The sequence below is a fragment of the Danio rerio genome, chromosome 10 (assembly GCF_052040795.2).
Source record: "Danio rerio strain M-AB ecotype USA chromosome 10, GRCz13ab, whole genome shotgun sequence".
Classification (NCBI taxonomy): Eukaryota; Metazoa; Chordata; class Actinopteri; order Cypriniformes; family Danionidae; genus Danio; species Danio rerio.
This window is the reverse complement of record NC_141030.1, coordinates 6,142,995-6,163,372: the sequence shown is the minus strand read 5'-3', so window position 1 is coordinate 6,163,372 and position 20,378 is coordinate 6,142,995. Positions and strand designations below refer to the sequence as shown.

The 20,378-nt window shown below is 38.2% G+C and overlaps 1 protein-coding gene and 1 long non-coding RNA gene across 2 annotated transcripts; one reads left to right on the top strand and one right to left on the bottom strand.

Moving 5' to 3' along the window:
- The first annotated feature begins 11,649 nt into the window (after positions 1-11,649).
- LOC103908726 (uncharacterized) lies at positions 11,650-17,036 on the top strand. The gene is made up of 9 exons (XM_087270131.1): positions 11,650-12,054; positions 12,849-13,346; positions 14,012-14,350; positions 14,534-14,631; positions 14,732-14,782; positions 14,876-15,257; positions 15,341-15,517; positions 15,634-15,763; positions 15,924-17,036. The coding sequence occupies exons 1-8, from the start codon at positions 11,925-11,927 to the stop codon at positions 15,750-15,752; spliced, it is 1,794 nt and encodes a 597-aa protein (XP_087126257.1). The 5' UTR covers positions 11,650-11,924; the 3' UTR covers positions 15,753-15,763; positions 15,924-17,036.
- On the bottom strand, positions 15,558-20,182 carry LOC147841950 (uncharacterized). Its single transcript, XR_015500820.1, has 3 exons — positions 18,484-20,182; positions 17,999-18,143; positions 15,558-17,884 (listed from the first exon to the last, which is right to left on the bottom strand). It is a non-coding gene; the product is annotated as an uncharacterized LOC147841950 (long non-coding RNA).
- Between the last annotated feature and the right edge of the window lie 196 nt (positions 20,183-20,378).

The following is a 20,378-nucleotide window of genomic DNA, read 5'->3' as shown; positions in this document are numbered from 1 at the left end:
GCAACTGAAATCTGCAGGAATGTGGCTCTCCAGGAACAGGGTTGGCCACCCCTGCTGTATGCTTTAGACATTTTAACTTCTCTTTTAAGAGAAGTTAAAAAGAAGTAATATGTCTTTTTTCCTGCAACCATCATTAATGTTCTTATTTGCATCACTGTGTTTTCCACAGTAGTTTGACTGTCTCTACTTCTCACTTCTGTAAAAAATGGCCTTGTGAAGCTGGTGAAGGCGACTCCAGGCAGCAAATCTGACTTGATGAACAGTTAGAAGGGAAAGTTCAAAGTCACTGGAAAGATCAAAGTTCTTGTCGAACTTCAAATCCCAAACCCATAGTATGATAATGAACAGCACAAACATTTCCTTGATAGTGGCCAGTGGATGCGCATGTCCTTGTGCAGATAAGAGAGGGGTGTGGAGGGATGGATTAATGACAAGAGGATGTGTGCTCCATCTAGCAGCGGGACTTCCCTACTCACACTTCCTGATCAGGAGCTTTACCCCGTTACACTTGGCAGACGCTTTCAGAGATTCTCTGTGATGATCGTCCAACATTGCCCCAGTGGTGCTGGCACGGACATCTCTAAAAAATGCTTAGAGAGGGAATATCCAAGTCATTTGTGGAAAAACAACCCTAGTCAGATACAAAACACTGGACCGTTCTTTCCTTGATCTGCTCTAATGTTCTGTTCTGCACCCGAGAGACCCAAGGACATTTTATAGTTGAACAATTTACTTTATTTTTGACGTACCATGTTAAAATCTGCACATGGGTCAAACACAAAAAGAGTTTGCAAGCAGAAAAACAAAACCTTGATACAGATTCAAATGTGTGTTGATTGGCTAGTTGGATTGCTGATTGGTTAGTTGATGGTTAGTTGGATTGTTAGTTAGCGATTGGTTAATTGGTTGTTGGTTGGTTGGATAGTTAGATTGTTGTTTTGTGATTGGTTGGTTAGATTGTTAGATGGTTAGTTAATAATTCGTTGGATTACTACTTGGTAATTGGTTGATTGGTGGATGATTGGCTGGATTGTTGGTTGGTTGGTTTGTTGGATTGTTAGTTAGTGATTGGTTGATTGGTGGTTGGTTGGTTGGGTTGTTGGTTGGTGATTGGTTAGTTGGATTGTTAGTTGGTGATTGGTGGTTGGTTGATTGGTTGGATAATTAAATTGTTGTTTGGTGATTGGTTAGTTGGATTGTTAGTTAATAATTAGTTGGTAATTGGTTGATTGGTGGATGGTTGGTTAGATGTTTGGTTGGTTGGAGTGTTAGATTGTTGGTTGGTTGGATTGTTGTTTGGTGATTGGTTAGCTGGTGATTGGATAATTGTTGGTTGGTTGGTTGGTTGGATAGTTCAATTGTTGTTTAGTGATTGGTTAGCTGGTGATTGGATAATTGTTGGTTGGTTGATTGATTGGTTGGTTGGATAGTTCGATTGTTGGTTGGTGATTGGTTAGTTGGATTGTTAGTTGGTGATTGGATGATTAGTGATTGGTTGGTTGGTTGAATACTTAGATAGCTGGTTAGGGATTGGTTAGTTGGATTGTTGGATGGTTAGTTAATAATTAGCTGGATTTTAAGTTAATTGATTGGTGAATTGTTGGTTGGTTGTTTAGAGTGTTAGATTATTGTTTGGTTGGTTGGATAGTTAGAATGTTGGTTGGAGATTGTTAGTTGGACTGTTAGTGATTAGTTGATTGGTGGATGGTTGGTTGAATTGTTAGATTGCTGGTTGGTGATTGGTTAGTTGGATTGTTAGTTTGCGATTGGTTAATTGGATTGTTGGATAGTTAGTTTATAATTAGTTGGATTGTTAGTTGGTAATTGGTTGATTGGTAGATGGTTGGCTGGATTGTTGGTGATTGGTAAGTTTGATTGTTGGTTGGTTATAGTTGTTAGTTAGTTGGATTGTTAGTTGGTGATTGGTTGATTGGTGGCGGGAATTGTTGGTTGGTTGGATTGTTGGTTGGTTGACGGTTGGATTGTTGGTTGGACTGTTTGTTAGTTGTTTGACGGTTGGATTGTTGGTTGGTGGGATGGTTGGTTGGATGAATTGTTGGTTGGTTGGTTGATGGCTGGATTGTTGGTTGATGGTTGGATTATTGGTTGGTTGGTTGGTTGGTTGGATTGTTGGTTGATAGATGGATTGTTGGTTGATGGTTGGATTGAAGGTTGATTTGTTGGTTGGTTGGTTGGTGGTTGGATTGTTGGTTCGTTTGTTGGATTGTTGGTTGATGGATAGATTGTTAGTTGGTTGGTTGACAGTTGGATTGTTGGTTGGTTGGTTAGTGGTCTTTTTTTTTTTTTTTTTTTGGTTGGTTGGTTGGTTGGTTGGTTGGATTGAAGAAAGTGAACTCTTGCAGAATATCATAGTAAATTTGTCAGCCCTAGGACTAAATATCAAGTGTAATGGAGTATGATGCATTACACATAATTACATATCACCATTACAGTCTATCTGAATGAGCACAAATGCATATTGTACTGTACACCCACTGTAGGGTCTGTGCTTCTCCCATCCCCCTAAAATCCACCCACCCTGCTCTGTCTGGCATCTGGGTGAAACCAGACGTCTCCCACACTACTGACGTTCCCATTTCGAATTCCAAGGAACAAAAGAGGCAGCCCACAGACAAACAGCGGCCCGCAGTGCTCCAGTGGACACAGGGCCCTTGGCAGAAAGCCACTCAGAGCAAGAGAAATACATCCCCCTTTTCTGCGCAAATGAAGAGAACAGGGGTGAATTTAAAAGAATGTGTTCATAATTCACTTCATAAAGATGAAAAGGCCTTTCTTAAGAAGAGAAGGAGAAAGAAGGCATTAACACACTTCAGAAGTGTCCAGTGATTGCAGAATATATGGCAGATGTATAGTTTTTGTTCTAAAAATGTAGTAAGAAACAGCTCAGTCATATTTGGTCAATGTGTGCTGATAAGATCTTACAGCATCTGTCTGCTGATGTATTATGAGACTATTTTGGATTTAAGGTCTATTAAATATGAAATTATAAAAAATATTATCGATTTGTATTTTGTATTATAAACTTGTTTTCATATTTTTTTTTACAGTTTATTTCAATTAGAAATTATGATTAACCCTAACACCCTAACCCTAACCCTTTATAATAACTACACACTATAAATCATTTATTAAGCATGAGATCTAGTGAATTCATTATCTATTAAACATTATCTGTACATTAATAAACGTTAGTAAGCAGTTTATAACTGCAGCTACAAATGCTCTGTTCTTGACTTATACCCACATGTATAATGTGCTTAATAATTGTCATTTCAAAATTTGTGACTGGTTGGTTTTTCATCGCTAAATGAAGTATTGCATTATTTACAAACCATTTGTATTTAAGAGTAGTTGGTGGTTTTTAAGATAAGTTAGCATGAGTTAGTAAATGATTAATAAACTATTGAAATCAACGTTTATATATCTTATTATTCAGGGCAGGCACATAGTTATGATTACTATGAATGGTAATAAATGCTTTATTAACTCAACTTCATGCAGTTTTGCACCCTAATCTAAAGTGAGGACTATTTATGCTTTATAAATCCCTTATAAATGACAATTAAAGGCTCAGTTATTCCTCAAATGAACAATAATTTTTGCAATCCTATCTAAAAAGTAAAATTACTGCACAGCTTAAACATTTCTGAATATATAATAATATAATAATTTAACAATAAAATAGAATACAATGTTTAAACTGTAAAGTAATCTTAAGGGTTCAAAGATTATTTTTTTTATTTTAAACAGTTCTTCAAATTAATAGAAATGAATAAAGTCGTTTATGTCCCTTTTTTCCTGTTTAGAATTTAACTGAGGCTTTAATTGTCCTTAATAAGGGATTTATAAAGCATAAATATTCCTCACTTTGGATTAGGTCACAAAACTAGATGTTAATAAAGCATTTATTAACATTCAAATTTAATATTAATATAGGCTTAAATACCTAGTTTGTAAATAATGCTTATTCTAGTAATGAAAATTCATTATTAACAAGGTATAAAAATACAATTATTAATCACATTATAAATGTGTTTACGAGTCAAGAATACAGCATTTGTAGCTGCAGTTATAAACTGCTTACTAACGTTTATTAATGTAGAGTTAATGCTTAACAGATAATGAATTCACTATTTGCTAATGCTTAAGAAATGGTTCTTAGTGTGTAATTATAAAGTGTCACTTACCTAATAGTTATATCAATCTCCTTTGCTTTTCTTGATTGTTCTTTTTTTTCTTACACATGAAGAGTTTCTGCAAAACATTGCAAAAACAGATAATTGAGAAATTCCAGAGGCTATTTTTTTTTTAAATGAGTTGTAGTAATTTCTATAAATCCTTTTTTAAATTACTCTTCAATGCACAACATAAAAACATAATATCTGAAAATATATAAAATCATTTAACAAATCAACAGTTTTTCCCATGAGAATTTTGTTTTAAGGGTAAAGAAGTTCTGTTTATTTGGAATTGATAAGAATTTAATTATTAGTGACAATATGCACACGCGCACTTTCACTATATAATATTGTTATGCCTACACAGCCTACAACATAAATAACCTAAAAGATGAACTTTTCTACACCATGTATAATTTAAGATAAGTAGTCGAGTAGTTTGCATTACTGTCATTCATGACAAGCTGTTTCAACATTTGATTTATATAATGTACTTGCCTAATATTTATTTTAATTTCATATTTATTTTCGGTTGCTATTTTTTCCATGGAGTAATACTTTTTTTTTCTTTTTTTTTAAAGATACTGACATTTATATTAAAAATAGTTACCATTTACTCACCCAAACCTTTATGATATTACTTCTTCTGTAGAACACAAATGCTTAAATGCTTAAAGCTTAAAGCTGAAAACCTGTATACATTGACTTCCATTGGATTAGTTTCTCCCAGTATGGAAGTCAATGTGTACAGGTTTTCAACTGTCTTTAAAATAAATTATTTTGTGTTCAACATAATGAAGAAACTAGAACAAATCTTCAGAACCACTTGAGGGCGAGTAAATAAAGTATTTTTTGGTAAACTATGTCTTTAACTCTGCTTAGAAACGGTGTAATATATTTTGACGACTGGCTTCATTTATTTGCTTGGGTCTCGCGCCATCTGCTGGACTAAAGGAGATTATGTCGTCTTTGCTCAAGTAATGTCCAATTCCAAGAGACATGTCAGTGTCACATCTGTTGCAGTGCCATAGTTTGGACATTTGAGGTTATGTCACGAAATGGGGAATGATCACAAAATGCAAAAATCCAAGTGCAGCAATTTATTATAACAAAGACTAAGGTTTCCAGAAGACAAAGGTTTCCAAACTTGAACAGAACTAAAGCAGGATGGAAATCTAGTCCAAACAAGAGAACAGGCAAAAATCCAAAAACGAGTAAATACAAAAACAGGGTAGGAGTGCTAAAGAGTGCTAACGAAAACAAACACAAAACAGGAATCCAAGAATTATCAAAATACAAAAACTAGATGACCAGACAAACATACCAAACGTGAGGAGCTAACAAAATCCTTAGGCAACTAAAACAGAGAACAAGAGGGTTTATAAAGGACTAAATTAACAAACACGAAACAGCTGTAACATAACAATCAGTAATACACAGGATTATGGGAAATGAAGTAAAACTACAAAACAAACTAGTGCCCTCAAATGTCCAAACGAGGGCACTGCAACAGATGAGACAGTCAGTAACAACAACAAATTAATTTATTGACATTTTTTCTCCTAAACACTTTGTGAACATGTAGAGGGCCAGTCTATAATAGTATAAAGATGGACTTAGGTCAAATCCAGTCACTTAGTTTACGCTAAACCTAAATTCAACACACACACACACGCTTAGTTAGCTCCACTACCATGGGTTAGCTATAAACTCGTTTTTTTTGTTTGTTTGTTTTGCCAAGGGTGATATATGCCCTAACCCTAAATGCAATATATTTTGACGACTGGCTTCAGTTTGCTTGTGTATCAGCTGGACTAAATGAGATTGTAGTCTTTCTCCCAAACACCTCATAAACATGTGAGGGCCAGACTATCAGTAAAGATGGTCTAAGGTCAAATCTAAAGCTGCTTTGTTTACGCTTAAACTATATCAATACACACCCACACCCACGGTTAGTTAGCATACCACACAGCAGAATTGATCTGGCCCAGCTCTGGCCCACACAATCAGCTTTTGCTTGGCCCACATGCCACAGTGAATTACGGTTCATGATTGGACCAAGTCTGGCTTCCATACAAGGGCCAAACATCTGGGCCAAGTCTCAGCCAAGTTAATAACTCATAATTGGGCCAGATATGTTGGTGTGACACGGATGCAATGAATTTGATAAACCCATGAAACCAACCGATTGGTAGAATTTTTTCTTTACTAAAAAATAACTTAAACATATTTTTAAAGAGGGTCAAGACAGAGCAAACTAACGTGGCCCACATATAAATGTTTAACATCTGGGTCAAAATTACATTTGATCTGGCCCATCCCACATAGCAAATTATTCCTGGCCCAGCTCAGGGCCACACAATAACTTTTCCCTCGGCCCAGGTATCGCAAAGAATGACAGTCCTGAAGTGGCCCATAACTGGATTACAGAAAAGAGCCACATATGGGCCATAAACATGGCCCGAATCTCAGCCAATTTGTTACCCTTAACTGCAACCCAAGCTCATTCTGAAAACGTAGTCCTGCGCACGTTTTTGGAGACAGCGGAATACGTCCCGCGGGGTACGCACGGCCGCGTTTCTTTTTTTCAAGCGAACGCTGCGGGGCGGTGTGACGCTGTTCCCTTTCGCACTTGCCTCACCTCCTTGTGGAGGGCTTCCCCGCTGCAACCCGTTTGTCCACTCAGCTCAGCGTGTAACGTCGGCAGGCTCGAGATGCGGAGAGGGGTAGACCACGGCGACCAGTTTCGAGTCCGGGGAAGAGCAGCTCCAGCAATCTGGTAAGACGAAAACAGAATCCCAAAAATTAAGTGAACGAGTTTCGTGACAGGGCGAGAATGCGGCGAAATCCGAAAACGCGGTGGAATAAAAAAAAATCAGGGCTTTTATGTTTTTGAACAGCTTTTGTGAACTGTTGCTCGGGTTTAGGGAAGCGAGCGGGCGGGTGGGTCGATCGGTAAAATTGGTCGGGTTCAGGGAAGGAGGAGGGTGAGTCGGCCGATTGGCCGGTCGCGCAGTCAATCATCCGGTCAGTCGGACAGCGGCCTCCGGCGGGTTCACACGAGTACAGTTCGTGCCCGCGAGAGACGTCTGAAGTGCGAAAAAGCACGCAACAGCGGCCTCTCGCGGATTCGCCAAAACAAAAACTGCAAAAAAAACCCGCCGGGACGTCATCTGCGGTCTCCAGAAACGTCCGCGGGACTACGTTTCCAAAATGAGCCCGGGTTGCTTAACTGGCGCTGAACTGGCCCGAAACAGGTTTGTTATTGGTACTGATTATCAGCTGTAAGTTAACCAGATCAACACCACCCTTTAACCAGAAAATCTAAAAACTGAGCCATAACCCAGCCTAATGTTGCCTAATCCCTGGGCTACACACCTCCCATCCACAACTGGCCCAAATGTAGTTTGCCATCCTGCATGCAGTGCCATCATTGCCATGCATGGCCCACATTCAACTGACATTATGCATGCCAGTGCCGGCAACACGCCAGCAGTGCCATAATGAGGCCACATTTGGGCCAAGTCTATTTGCTATGTGGGATAATGAGGTCACATTTGGGCCAAGTCTGTTTGCTATGTGGGATGCAGGGCTGGCCCTGTACATTTGGGGACTATAAGCTGAATAATTTTGGGGCCCTACCTTGCTCTAAATCAGGGATCACCAATCTCATTCCTGGAGGTCAGGTGCCCTGCAGGGTTTAGCTCCAACTTGCCTTAACACACCTGTCTGGATGTTTCAAGAATACCAAGTAAGACCTTGATTAGCTTGTTCAGGTGTGTTTGATTAGGGTTGGAGCTAAAATCTGCAGGACACCGGCCCACCAGGAACAAGTTTGGTGATCCCTGCTCTAAATAGTTAAATTCAGCCGACAATATTTTATTGATTTTATTGCTTATTAAAGACAATCAATGAAACAGTAATTAAAGCCTGATTTCTTCTACTTAACTGTCTGAATGGTTTATACATTTTTAAACAGCTCTGTTTGTGTCCGCTAGCAGCTTGAAAAATGAAGAATTTCTGGAGTGTTTAAAACACATTCTACTAATTTAGCAAACAGATTAAAGATTCTATAATAAGATTGTACATACAAATTTTTATTTTTATTTAATTTTTTTATAAATCCAAAAAGCAAAAATGACACTAAACAATAATTGAGTGAAGTTTATTTATAAACTAATTTCGAGACGAGCACATGCTTATGATTGATAGCAGCTGGTCCTCATTAGCTAATGAATGACTCACCAATCAGACGATTCCTAAATCACTAAAAATAAATAGAGTATCTTACCTTAGCCATCTTCGTCTTGAAGAATTCCCCCTTCCACCCCTACTCCTCCCATTTCCTAGACAGGGCAGCACGGAGGCCTAATGGTTAGCATCACTGCCTCACAGCAAGAATGTCACTGGCTCAGATCTTACCTGGCCAAGTCGGCGTTTAAGTGTGGAGTTTGGATGTTCTCCCTGTGTTTGTGTGGGTTTTCCCCGGGCTCTCCGGTTTCCTCCCACACACCAAAAACATGTAACACAAGTAAATTTACAAAACTAAACTGAGATCATAGACAAGCGTTGAATCCATGATTCACACTATCTATAGCATTCATAATCTACATCTACCATCATCAAGCAGGGGAGTTTCGAAACCTACCTGAACTCAGACTTTCCTCTCAACAGGGGGGTGTCCCGGGCTCGAGGATCTTATGAGCTCAGGGCTCTCTTCCGGGACAGCATGCCAAACGCGCTTTATAATCAATCATCAGCTAAGGGCTTATAAAAGATCAGCGTATATTCCGCGTATAAAAGATACATCCTGAACTCATTAAAAACTCGAAAATAAAACAACAACAAAACAATTAACATTAATGGTAAAATTGATCCATAAATAATAAAATCAACAAGCAAATAATATAAATTAAATAAGAAAAATATTAATATAAAAAAATATAAGAAAAAGGGAAGCAACAAATACTGGGTTAATGTTAAAACCCAGACACACACTTTATTATACCCTTCAGTCTCTTTCCTTGTTCCTTAATTCAATTAGGACATAACTTTTATAAACATTCATTCATTCATTCATTTTCAGCTTAGTCCCTTTATTAATCTGGGGTCGCCACAGCGGAATGAACCGCCAACTTATCCAGCATATGTTTTACACATCTGATGCCCTTCCAGCTGCAACCCATCTCCTGGACAATTTAGCCTATCCAATTCAACTGTACTGCATGTCTTTGGACTGTGGGGGAAAGCGGAGCACCCGGAGGAAACCCACGCAAACACAGGGAGAACATGCAAACTCCCCACAGAAACGCCATACTGACCCAGCCGAGGCTCGAACCAGCAACCTTCTAGCTGTGAGGCGACAGCACTACCTACTGCACCACCCTTTTATAAACATGTCTCAGGAAAAAATATATATTACCAATGTACAAAATATGTCAGTGAAAGACATTTAAGTACTATTGCATTTCAGTAAAATGCATTTTAGACCGAAAAATGGGTCTGTAAAACCAGAAAAAAATAAGATATTTTATATAAGTAGACAACGTGTATTAATCTGTATTTGCCTATTTTCGCTAAATGTGCTATTAGATTGCCATCATCATTAGCACTTAAAAGCGATGCTAAAATGATTTTGTGTTTATCTTTTTTCCTTTTTCTTCTTAGTTTTTCTACGCCTGAAGAATAACGTTATTGTATTTCATTTTCACGGTCCATTCATTCATTTTCTTTTCGGCTTAGTCCCTTTATTAATCTGGGGTGGCCACAGCGGAATGAACTGCCAACTTATCCAGCATATGCCCTTCCAGCTGCAACCCATCTCTGGGAAACATCCATACACACTCATTCACATTCATTCATTATGGACAATTTAGCCTACCCAATTCACCTGTACCACATGTCTTTGGACTGTGGGGTAAACCGAAGCACCCGGAGGGAGAAAATGCAAATTCCACACAGAAGCGCCAACTTACATAGTCGAGGCTCAAACCAGCGACCTTCTTGCTGTGAGTCAACAGCAATACCTACTGCACCATTGTGTGGCCCATTTTCGTGATCCAATTTCCAAAATAAATCAGGCAAATAATGTGGCCTGTAATGAAGCAAAATAAAAGCAGTTTTTAATTATTTTAAACACCATTTTAAGGGCAAAATTATTAGTCCTTTTAGACATTTTTTTTTTCGATAGTCTACAGAACAAACAATCGTTATACAATGACTTGCCTAATTACCCCAACCTGCCTTGTTAACCTAATTAACCTAGTTAAGCCTTTAAATGTCACTTTAAGCTGTATAGAAGTGTCTTGAAAAATATTTAGTAAAATATGATTTACTGTCATCGTGGCAAAGATAAAATAAATCAGCTATTAGAGATAGGTTATTAAAACTATTAGGATTAGAAATGTAAAAACCATAGACTGTAAAACGGAGAAAACGGGGAAAAAATAAAAAGGGGGGCTAATAATTCAGACTTTAACTCTATATGCTGTAAAAATATATATATATACATTGTGTCCTTCTGGGGTTTTACACATTAAATTAATTTAGCAAACAGATTGAAGATTCTATAATATGATTGTAGGATGATTTCTTTTTTTTTTATAAATCCCAAAAGCAAAAATTCTAATTCTGCAACGAAACAACACTTAATAGTAATTTATTAAATGCAGTACTTATTAATAAAATATACGTCCTGAACTGATTAAGAACTCACAAAACAACAAAACAATTAATATTAATGCAAAAATCGATCCATAAAGAATATGGATATATGGAGTGATATACTTTTTATCCTGCAGTTTATTTCTCTAAAATGCTAGGGTGCTGACTCTGGAGTGGTTTGAAGCTAAAAGATAAATCACACACAACAAACACTTTCACTGGTCACTTTTTTCACTCTTTCAATTGGAACTAGCAGTTTTTATTGAGCAACTCAGTAGTTTTCCATCATTATAATTGTTTTGATATAAACATATTTCAAAAATTTTAATAAACATTTTTTGTTTCATGATACTTCTATGATCTTTTCATATTTGTCAAACATCGTACAGCATTAAACAGTGACATACCTAAGACAAACTAATGACATATTAAAAACACTCACCTCCTCTTTCTTCACCCATGTGGGACATGGACAATCTCCTCCAACCTGCAATAAAAACAAATTATAATAAAAAAGCAGATAAAATATGAAAGTACATTTAAAACAAAGTAAATAAATAAAAATGTTAATAAAGAAAAATAAATAAATAAAAGGAAAAAATAAATAAAAGGAAAAAAATGAAGTGACACAACAAATGTTTAATGAAATAATCAGAAAACAAGAACGGAAATAAAAACTGATTAAAGATGTGCTCTTTATAATAAGTCTTCTCTAGGAAATCCTCGAACAGCTTCAGAAATCTCAGGATTTGCACAGAAATGCTCTGCAAAAGTCGCCTCGTCTCTCAGACAACAAATTGCGATGGGTTTGGGTTGTTTTTTTGTGCAGACATTACTTATATCATAACACGATCAACGAACTTCACCGATCAGAGCGCCATCTTGGATCCACCCGCGGCCTGCGCCCCCCTCCCTCTCCCCCACCACCGATGACGAATAAATAGAACGAATTCGATTGCCGTTACGTCACTGGAAAGAATTCAGAATTTACTCAGAGTGACAAACGAACGAGTACAGTGAACATTGATTTAACGACTTTAGCGACTTGTTTTTTTATCTTAAATGGCAAATAACACGTCAGCTGCGTTTTTTAATCGAGTTAATACGATCACGACTGAGTTTGTCAACGAAAATCATCGAAGTGACACGATGGCTTCTCCTTCACATCCTACCGTGTTGAGAAGCCCAACAGGTGAGATGAGAGTTTACAAAAACGGTGTATTCCCACGTATTATTTAATAATACAGTAAATTATGAAGTTAAAAGTAAAATAATATTAATATATCGCCATGTAAGGTTATTAGTGTAGCAAATATGCAACGTCTCTTCATTGTAATGTGTTTTTTGTGTGTGTAGTTATGGTTTTGTATATTTTTGTGATAGAGCCCTGCTCTTATATGTAATGACATTCTGGTTTTTAAGTTTCTCCTTTCCACTCAACAGAAATTGTGCCTTGTTAATGTTTCTGATAAAATCATTTTAATTTTACTTTAATTTAAATCCTTCGTGTAGACCTGCACAGTCATTTTCTTAGTATTTGATGGTGTGGAGGAATATTTGTTATATTTTAGCAAACTGAGTGAGAATATTATATTTAAGTCTTTATTTGTTCAAGCAGGGATGAATTAATATAATTGAGGTAAAGTTGGTTTTATATTCACACATTCTGACTTTCTCCTTAATAATATAACAGTAAATATTTTTGCTAAATAGTTGCTTTTAGGTTTTTTCCTGATGTCTAATATGGTCTTATGACTTACCGACTATTTGTCAGCTTGTGTTTGTCATTTTACATCATAGAAATGATTTGCAATTCCACATAATTAATTTTAGTTTTCAAACATTTTCTATTATAGGTATACATTTATTGTTGTTGTTTTTTTTGTGTGATTGTCTTTTATTTGTCTAATTTACAGCACGTTGTCTGTTTTAAACCTGTGATTAAAGAGTTTTCTAATATTTCCCTGTTCATTTCCTTTATTTCAGAAAACACAGAGAAAAGGAGGAAAGGGAATAAAGCCTCTGCTTTCTTTAAGAGAGCATGGAAGGCTGTGAAGCGCCCTTTCCTTTGCTGTGACCGGAACAGAGTGGTTCCCTTTGAACCACGGTCAGATGTCGACGATTTCCAGCATCTGCCTGTTCCAGGTCCCTCCAGGACCGTCGCAGCACATGCAGACCTTGAGCCGGTGTGGCAGCCAGGCCAGGTCTGTGAAGATCTTCAGCCGTTGAGTGTTCCGGGCCCCTTTAGCATCGAGCAAACAGCAGATGTGCCAAATGCAGATCCGGCCCGTCCAGAGTCCTCGACGGCCCTCACAGGTCATGTTGATACTGAGCTGGTGTGTCTGCCAGGCCAGGTCTGGGAAGATCCTCAGCCAATCAGTGTCCATGACCTCTCCAATATTAAGAACATGACAGATGCAGATTCGGCCTGTCCTGAGTCGCCTCCGTCTGTTCAAGACCCCTCTGATATTGATGGGACTGATGGTGAGTCATCCTGAATGTGGTTCATTTTATTTCTGCCGTCTGTTATTTTTTATGCTTTGTTGTTTTTAGCTTATAAATCAGACAGTGTCATTTGATGTACTGTTGGTTGTGTATTAATTAATACAGTGCTAAACATATATGAGTGCACCCCCCACTAATCTCTCATTTAAATTCAGATTTTCTATAGGAGGCTTTATAATATTATATTTGTGCATGTACATTAGTTTAGTCAGAACTGAAGCCAAATCTGGAGCTTATCTAACAAAATAACTAAATAATGGTTCAAAAATAAGTAGCCCAAATGTATATGTTCAGGGAAAATATTCAATTAAATTTTCTAAATAAGCAAAAATCAAAGAGAAACAAAAAATATTGACAATTTTGTTGAAATGTAGTTTGTAAATTTTGCAATATTTTGCATGATATTAATTGTATTATCTTTCCATTTCTAAAGATGTTCTGTGACTAAATTATTATTGTAATAAATAAATCTGTTTGATAAATCTGTTTTGTTCAAATGCACCAATATATATGACCCAGATTCACTGAGAAATAGATAAAAACATTTCTTTTCTAAATGGGGTGTACTGCATATATGAATATGCTGAGCGCTGTAGCTGCAGCTCTGTTCATGGAGATGTTTCTGTTTGCTTTCTTCATTTTAGAAAAACCCAAGAAAGGAAAGAAGGGCAAAAGAGTCTCTGCTTTCTTTAAGAGAGTATTGAAGGCTGCAACGCGCCCTTTCCTGTGCTGTGACACGGATGTAGTCCAGCATCTTACACCACAACCTGAGCCAGAGCCAGAGCCCGAGCCTGAACCTGAGCCTGAGCCTGAACCTGAACCTGAGCCCGAGCCCGAGCCCGAGTCCGAGTCCGAGTCTGAGTCTGAGTCCGAGTCTGAGTCCGAGTCTGAGTCCGAGTCCGAGTCCGATTCTGAGTCCGAGTCCGAGTCAGAGTCAGAGTCAGTTCTTGAGGAGCCTAATGAGGCTTCTGGGCTGACTCTTGGTAAGTGATCATTTCCTTTTATTATTATAAATTAGTAATCAGTTTACTCCTGCAATTCTGATGGAAGTTTCTGCTTTCAGCTCATTGCATTAGATCCAGATTTAAAGGATTCGAGTCATTTATTTGATCCGTTTCACACCACACAATGCAAGTAAATCTCTCTGCTGTTTTTCTGTGTTTCAGGATCTAGGGTGGGTCTTTTTGAAGTGAAAGACCTGATTGGAGAAGGAAGTTATGGCAAGGTGTATCTGGGATCTCACGTATTTAATGAGAGAACAAAGGTAGAGAACTATTTTTCAAATTCAGTCAACATTTTCCTCCTGATTACTCAATATAAATCATTTGTGGGCTTTAATTTCATTTGTTGTTGTTTTTCCGCAGGTTGCCCTGAAGTACATCAAGAAGCGTAAACAGGACCGTTATCTCGACGTTGTAAGTTGAACAATTTACACAAAAGTGAAAATGTTTCTGTACTTTGTGCCATTCTGCTTTGGTAATATCTTTGAAATCTGTTTGTTTTTCTAGGATGGTCATTCCAAACCTGTGCTTGCAGAAGTGGCAATCATGCTTAAGTTGATGAAGGACCCACCTTGTCCCAGCATCATCACATTACACCACTGGATTAAGAATAAGAACGACTTCGTTCTCTTTCTGGAGTACGCCGAGTCATCCCAGAACTTGGCTTATTACGTCAGAAGTACATTGGACATTGATGAAAACCACGCACGCCGGTTAATGCGTCAGTTGATCCAAGCTGTCAAGTTCTGCGCTGAGCGTGGAGTTTTCCATGGAGATATGCACTCGGGGAACATCCTGGTGACTCAACCCCGATCAGAGCTCAAACTGATTGACTTTGGTTGTGCTCGGCTAATTACCAGCGAGCCTTTCAACAGCAGTGATTATCGAGGTGAGTGGGCATTTTGTGGGAGTTTCTTTGGTCACAGTATTGTCTTATGAAATGACTGAATTCTGAAAATGTCTCTCTTACAGGAGCCTTACTTTACACACCGCCTGAGGTTCTGAGGGATCCCACATTCTTTCCTAACCCGGCGTATGTCTGGACATTAGGCCTCATCCTGTATGAAATATTGCATGGACAATTGGCCTTTTTCGACACGCATTCGATAATCGTTGGAGACCTCCAGACAGACCTCACCTTATCTTTAGGTAAGCAGACTCTTCTGAACAATCGTTTGTTTTGTAATTTGATGTAGTGAGATTTAAACACGTTCATGAATCTTGAGTATGCAGACATATTTCACACTCTCTCTGTCACTTTTCAGATTGCCTGGACCTGATTTCCCAGTGTTTGGTCCGCAATCCAGAGAAGCGACTGCAGTTACATCAGTTAGAAGAGCACCGGTGGTTCAATCCAACGAGCCCAAATCCTGTGCAGCAGTGAGACAAGAGGAGGTAGAGGAACACACCGAGCACAAAACTACATCTTCAGTCTTTCTTTGCTTCATGCTATTCCTGTTCTTTCCTCTTCTGCTCTTTTTAGAGTCACAAGTCTTATTTGACAGCCCTTCATATCACTGCTTAAAGAACTTTGTGTTGTTTTTCTTCATTTTAGAAAACACTAAAGAAGCGAAGAGGAGAACAGCAGCATTTCCAGAAATTTCACAAGACTGTTAAAGTTATTAATTACTCCCTCATGTCATTCCAAACCCCTCAGACCTTACTTTTCAGTGTCAGTGTGTTGATGAGAGCTCTGTCCTGCACTGTGTGTGTGTCCACTGCTGACGTTTACCTCAGATGTGCCCACGCTTTGTTTAAATGAGAGGAAGTCGCGCAGGCCTCTGGGTTAAACGTCAGCAGTGCGACACACATACAGTGCAGTACAGGACTTCTGAAGTCATTATTTTTATTTTAATATTTTTGTGTTTTTCTTTCTGCATTAAAGAAGTTTAATGCTCCAAACCCCTGACACCTTTCCTCATCTTCAGAAAACAAATGAAAACATTTAAGATGAAATCAAACCATGAGAGCTCTGTCCTGCACTGTGTGTGTGTCCACTGCTGACGTTTACCTCAGATGTGCCCACGCTTTGTTTAAATGAGAGGAAGTCGCGCAGGCCTCTGGGTTAAACGTCAGCAGTGCGACACACATACAGTGCACTGCGCTCTTCTGAACGTGCGGTTTGAGGGTCAGAGAGCTCTCAGATTTCATCTCGAATGTTTTAATTTGTGTTCTCAATATGAACTAAACATGAATTTGATCTAAGGACATGAGCTGAGTAATTAATGACAATAATGGTGAATAAATACTGCAGCTCTGCACAAGACCTTTGGCCACAGGAGAAATGGTCGTGCCCAACCGAGCCTGGTTTCTCTCGAGGTTTTTTCCTTCACTTTTGTCAATTAGTGAAGTTTTGTTCCTCGCCACTGTCGCCGCTGGCTTGCTTGGTTGGGACTTGTGGAGCTGCGCATCGATGGATTTGCTCTTCAGTGAACTGAACTTTAACTCCAGTGCTGTCACAGTTTTCTCCTCTAAAGTGTCATCAAAGATCTGCTCGACTATTTTCTCCCTCATTAATGAATCTGGTGTTCTGTCATAAGAGAGACTGATTGTTTTATAATGAAGTGTTCATGATTGTTTTGTAATGATTTGTTCTTTGAATTGTTTTGTGATGAACTGCTTTTATGTATTGTTGGCTAATAAGTCAAATAAAATCCTGTGAATCAAACTGAAGCTCTGATCATCGTTTCTGTGAGTTTTCTAAATGACTCCTTACTCAATTAAAGAGAGAGTTCTCCCTCAACTATTTACTCACGCGTTTCTAAACCGATGAGGTTCTTTCCTCTGTTGAACACTGAAGAAGATACAAATCTGAAAATCTGTAACCATTGATGTCCACAGTAGGAAAACAAATACAATGGAAGTCAATAGTTACAGGTTTCCAGCATTTTTCATAACAGGGAAGCGCGGGGCACAAAGTAACCCAGGGTTAAATGTAACAAGGTATTTGCTAAGGGTTAACCATGGCATTATATTACAATATGATTTACTAATACAACAAATAGTTTACTGGGCTAATCTTTTAATAGATTTTAATTTAGGTGTGTTGAAGCAAGTTGGAGCTAAAGTCAGCAGGACAAAGGCCCTTCATGACCGACTTTGGACACCCCCTGGTCTATATGGTCCACATATGTTTTAAGATAACTGGACCACATTTGTCATATCTTCTCTGGGCCGCTTTAGGCTCACAGCCACATTAGCCAGAGCTAACCGTGCCAAATATTTTCCAAAAGTGGCCCACATTTGTTTTAGGATAACTGGGCCACGCTTGCCATATCTTCTCTGGGCCACTATAGGCTCAAATCCACATTAGCCAGAGCTAACGGTGCCGAATATTCGCCAAAAGTGGCCTGCTTATGTTTTAAGATAACTGAACCACAGTTGCCATATCTTCTCTGGGCCACAAGAGGCTAACAGCTGCATTAGCCAGAGTTTACTGTGCTGAATATTTGCCAAAAGTGGCCCACATATGTTTTAGGATAACTGGGCCACATTTGCCATATCTTCTCTGGGCCACTAGAGGCTAACGGCTGCATTAGCCAGAGTTTACTGTGCCAAATATTTTCCAAAAGTGGCCCACATTTGTTTAAGGATAACTAGGCCACGTTTGCCATATCTTCTCTGGGCCACTATAGGCTCAAATTCACATTAGCCAGAGCTAACGGTGCCGAATATTCGCCAAAAGTGGCCTGCATATGTTTTAAGATAACTGAACCACAGTTGCCATATCTTTTCTGGGCCACTAGAGGCTACCGGCTGCATTAGCCAGAGTTTACTGTGCCAAATATTTGCCAAAAGTGGCCCACATTTGTTTTAGGATGACTGGGCCACATTTGCCATATCTTCTCTGGGCCACTAGAGGCTAACGGCTGCATTAGCCAGAGTTTACTGTGCCGAATATTTGCCAAAAGTGGCCCACATTTGTTTTAGGATGACTGGGCCACATTTGCCATATCTTATCTGGGCCACTAGAGGCTAACGGCTGCATTAGCCAGAGTTTACTGTGCCAAATATTTGCCAAAAGTGGCCCACATTTGTTTTAGGATGACTGGGCCACATTTGCCATATCTTATCTGGGCCACTAGAGGCTAACGGCTGCATTAGCCAGAATTTACTGTGCCGAATATTTGCCAAAAGTGGCCCACATATGTTTTAAAATAACTGAGCCATATTTGCCATATTTTCTCTGGGCCACATTAGGCTCACAGCCGCAATAGCCAGAGCTTACAGTGGCAAGTATTGGCCAAAAGTGGCCCCCATATGTCTTAAGATAACTGGGCCACATTTGCACTTACACATGTGAGCCACTTGAGGTTTAGACCCAGATTACCCTTAAATGGTTATGCCACATTTTTGCCATCTGTGGCCCACATTTGTCCTTTATCATTTGGGCCAATCTTATAATTTTCCTTATGGGCCAAATCTCTGCCTTAAATGGCCCATATATGAATTGAGTCTTTACCATTATACTGGTGGGCCAGTTCAGGCTCACATTCATTTTGTCTGGGCAAAAGGAAGGAAAGGAAAAGGAAGACCACCAGGGCTACATAACTGCCTAAAGTAGGGAATACTTGAACCACACATACACACGCACCCGCACGCACAGGCACACACACACAGGAACGCCCCCTTTCCCTCAGAGGAATGCAGCTGCTGTTATGAATGAAAGATTTCGTTCTATTTATTGACGTCAACGTCAAATAGTGTGATTAGGATCATATAGATCATAACTGAATTGCCATCTTGACAATAAACGGGCTATTCTTTATGTGACTGATGGTGACGTGGAGGTCGTGATATTGAACTTTATCAGTGGAATCAATGTGTAAACATGGACTCGCTGCTGCACAGTCGCTGATGTCCTCCAGGGTTCCCATGGCGACGGGCTGCATGATAAATATGAATGAAATGAAAATATGTGTGTGAAGCGCCAAGATGGTGATTCTGTTTTAGCGAGACCGTGGCTTATTAGACCTGACGATTCATGAAATGACTACGATGACATGGTGCAGGAAACAGTACAGATTGTGAAGGAGCAAAGAAGAGCAGAATGGAGTAGTAGTACTTTAGAATAGAATGGAAAAAGAAAAGATTGGAACATGATAGAATAAAGAACTAAATAATGTAGAATATAACAAAAGGATGTAGCTAAATAGGAACTACTAAAATATTATGACAGAGATATGAATAATATAGAATAGAGCGCAATATAGAAAAGAACAGAACTGAAGAATATAAAGGTAATGATGAGGAAAATAGAATAGAATGTAATTAAACAGAATAGAATCGAACAGAATGAAATAGAATAGTATTGAATTTAACAGTACAAAACATAATAGAATATAATAGAATATGATAGAACAGAACAGAAAAGAATTGAACAGAACAGAATAGAATTAAACAGAATATATTTGAACAGAATAGAATAAAACAGAATGGAATAGAACAGAATAGAATAAAACAGAATAGAATAAAACAGAATGGAATAGAACAGAATGGATTAGAACAGAATGGATTAGAACAGAATAGAATAAAACAGAATCGAAGAGAATAGAACAGAATAAAATTAAACTGAATAGAACAGAATGGACCAAGAAATAATAGTACAGACTGGAATAGAATAGAATAGAATAGAATAGAACAGAATATTATATAACAGAATAGAATAGAATAAAACTGAATAGAACAGAACATGATATAATATAATAGAACAGAATAAAACAGAACAAAATACAATGTAATGGAACAGAATAGAATAGAACAGAACATAATATGATAAAACAGAATAGAACAGAACAGGATAGAATTTAACAGAATAAAATATAACATAATAAAATTAAACTAAATAGAACAGAACAGGATAGAATACAATAAAACAATTCACCTCTATTTGTACAGCTCTTTAACAATGTAAATTGTGTCAAAGCAGCTTTTAGAATAGAACAAAACAGAATAGATTAAAAAAGAATAGAGTAGAACAGAATAGAATATAACAGAACCGAACAGAATA

Bases quoted from the DNA above. Each gene is read 5' to 3' on its own strand.
- LOC103908726 (XM_087270131.1), top strand. From the start codon at position 11,925: ATGGCAAATAACACGTCAGCTGCGTTTTTTAATCGAGTTAATACGATC. The intron at 13,347-14,011 runs GTGAGTCATCCT...TCTTCATTTTAG, and splicing joins TGATATTGATGGGACTGATG to AAAAACCCAAGAAAGGAAAG. The intron at 14,783-14,875 runs GTAAGTTGAACA...TTGTTTTTCTAG, and splicing joins AGGACCGTTATCTCGACGTT to GATGGTCATTCCAAACCTGT.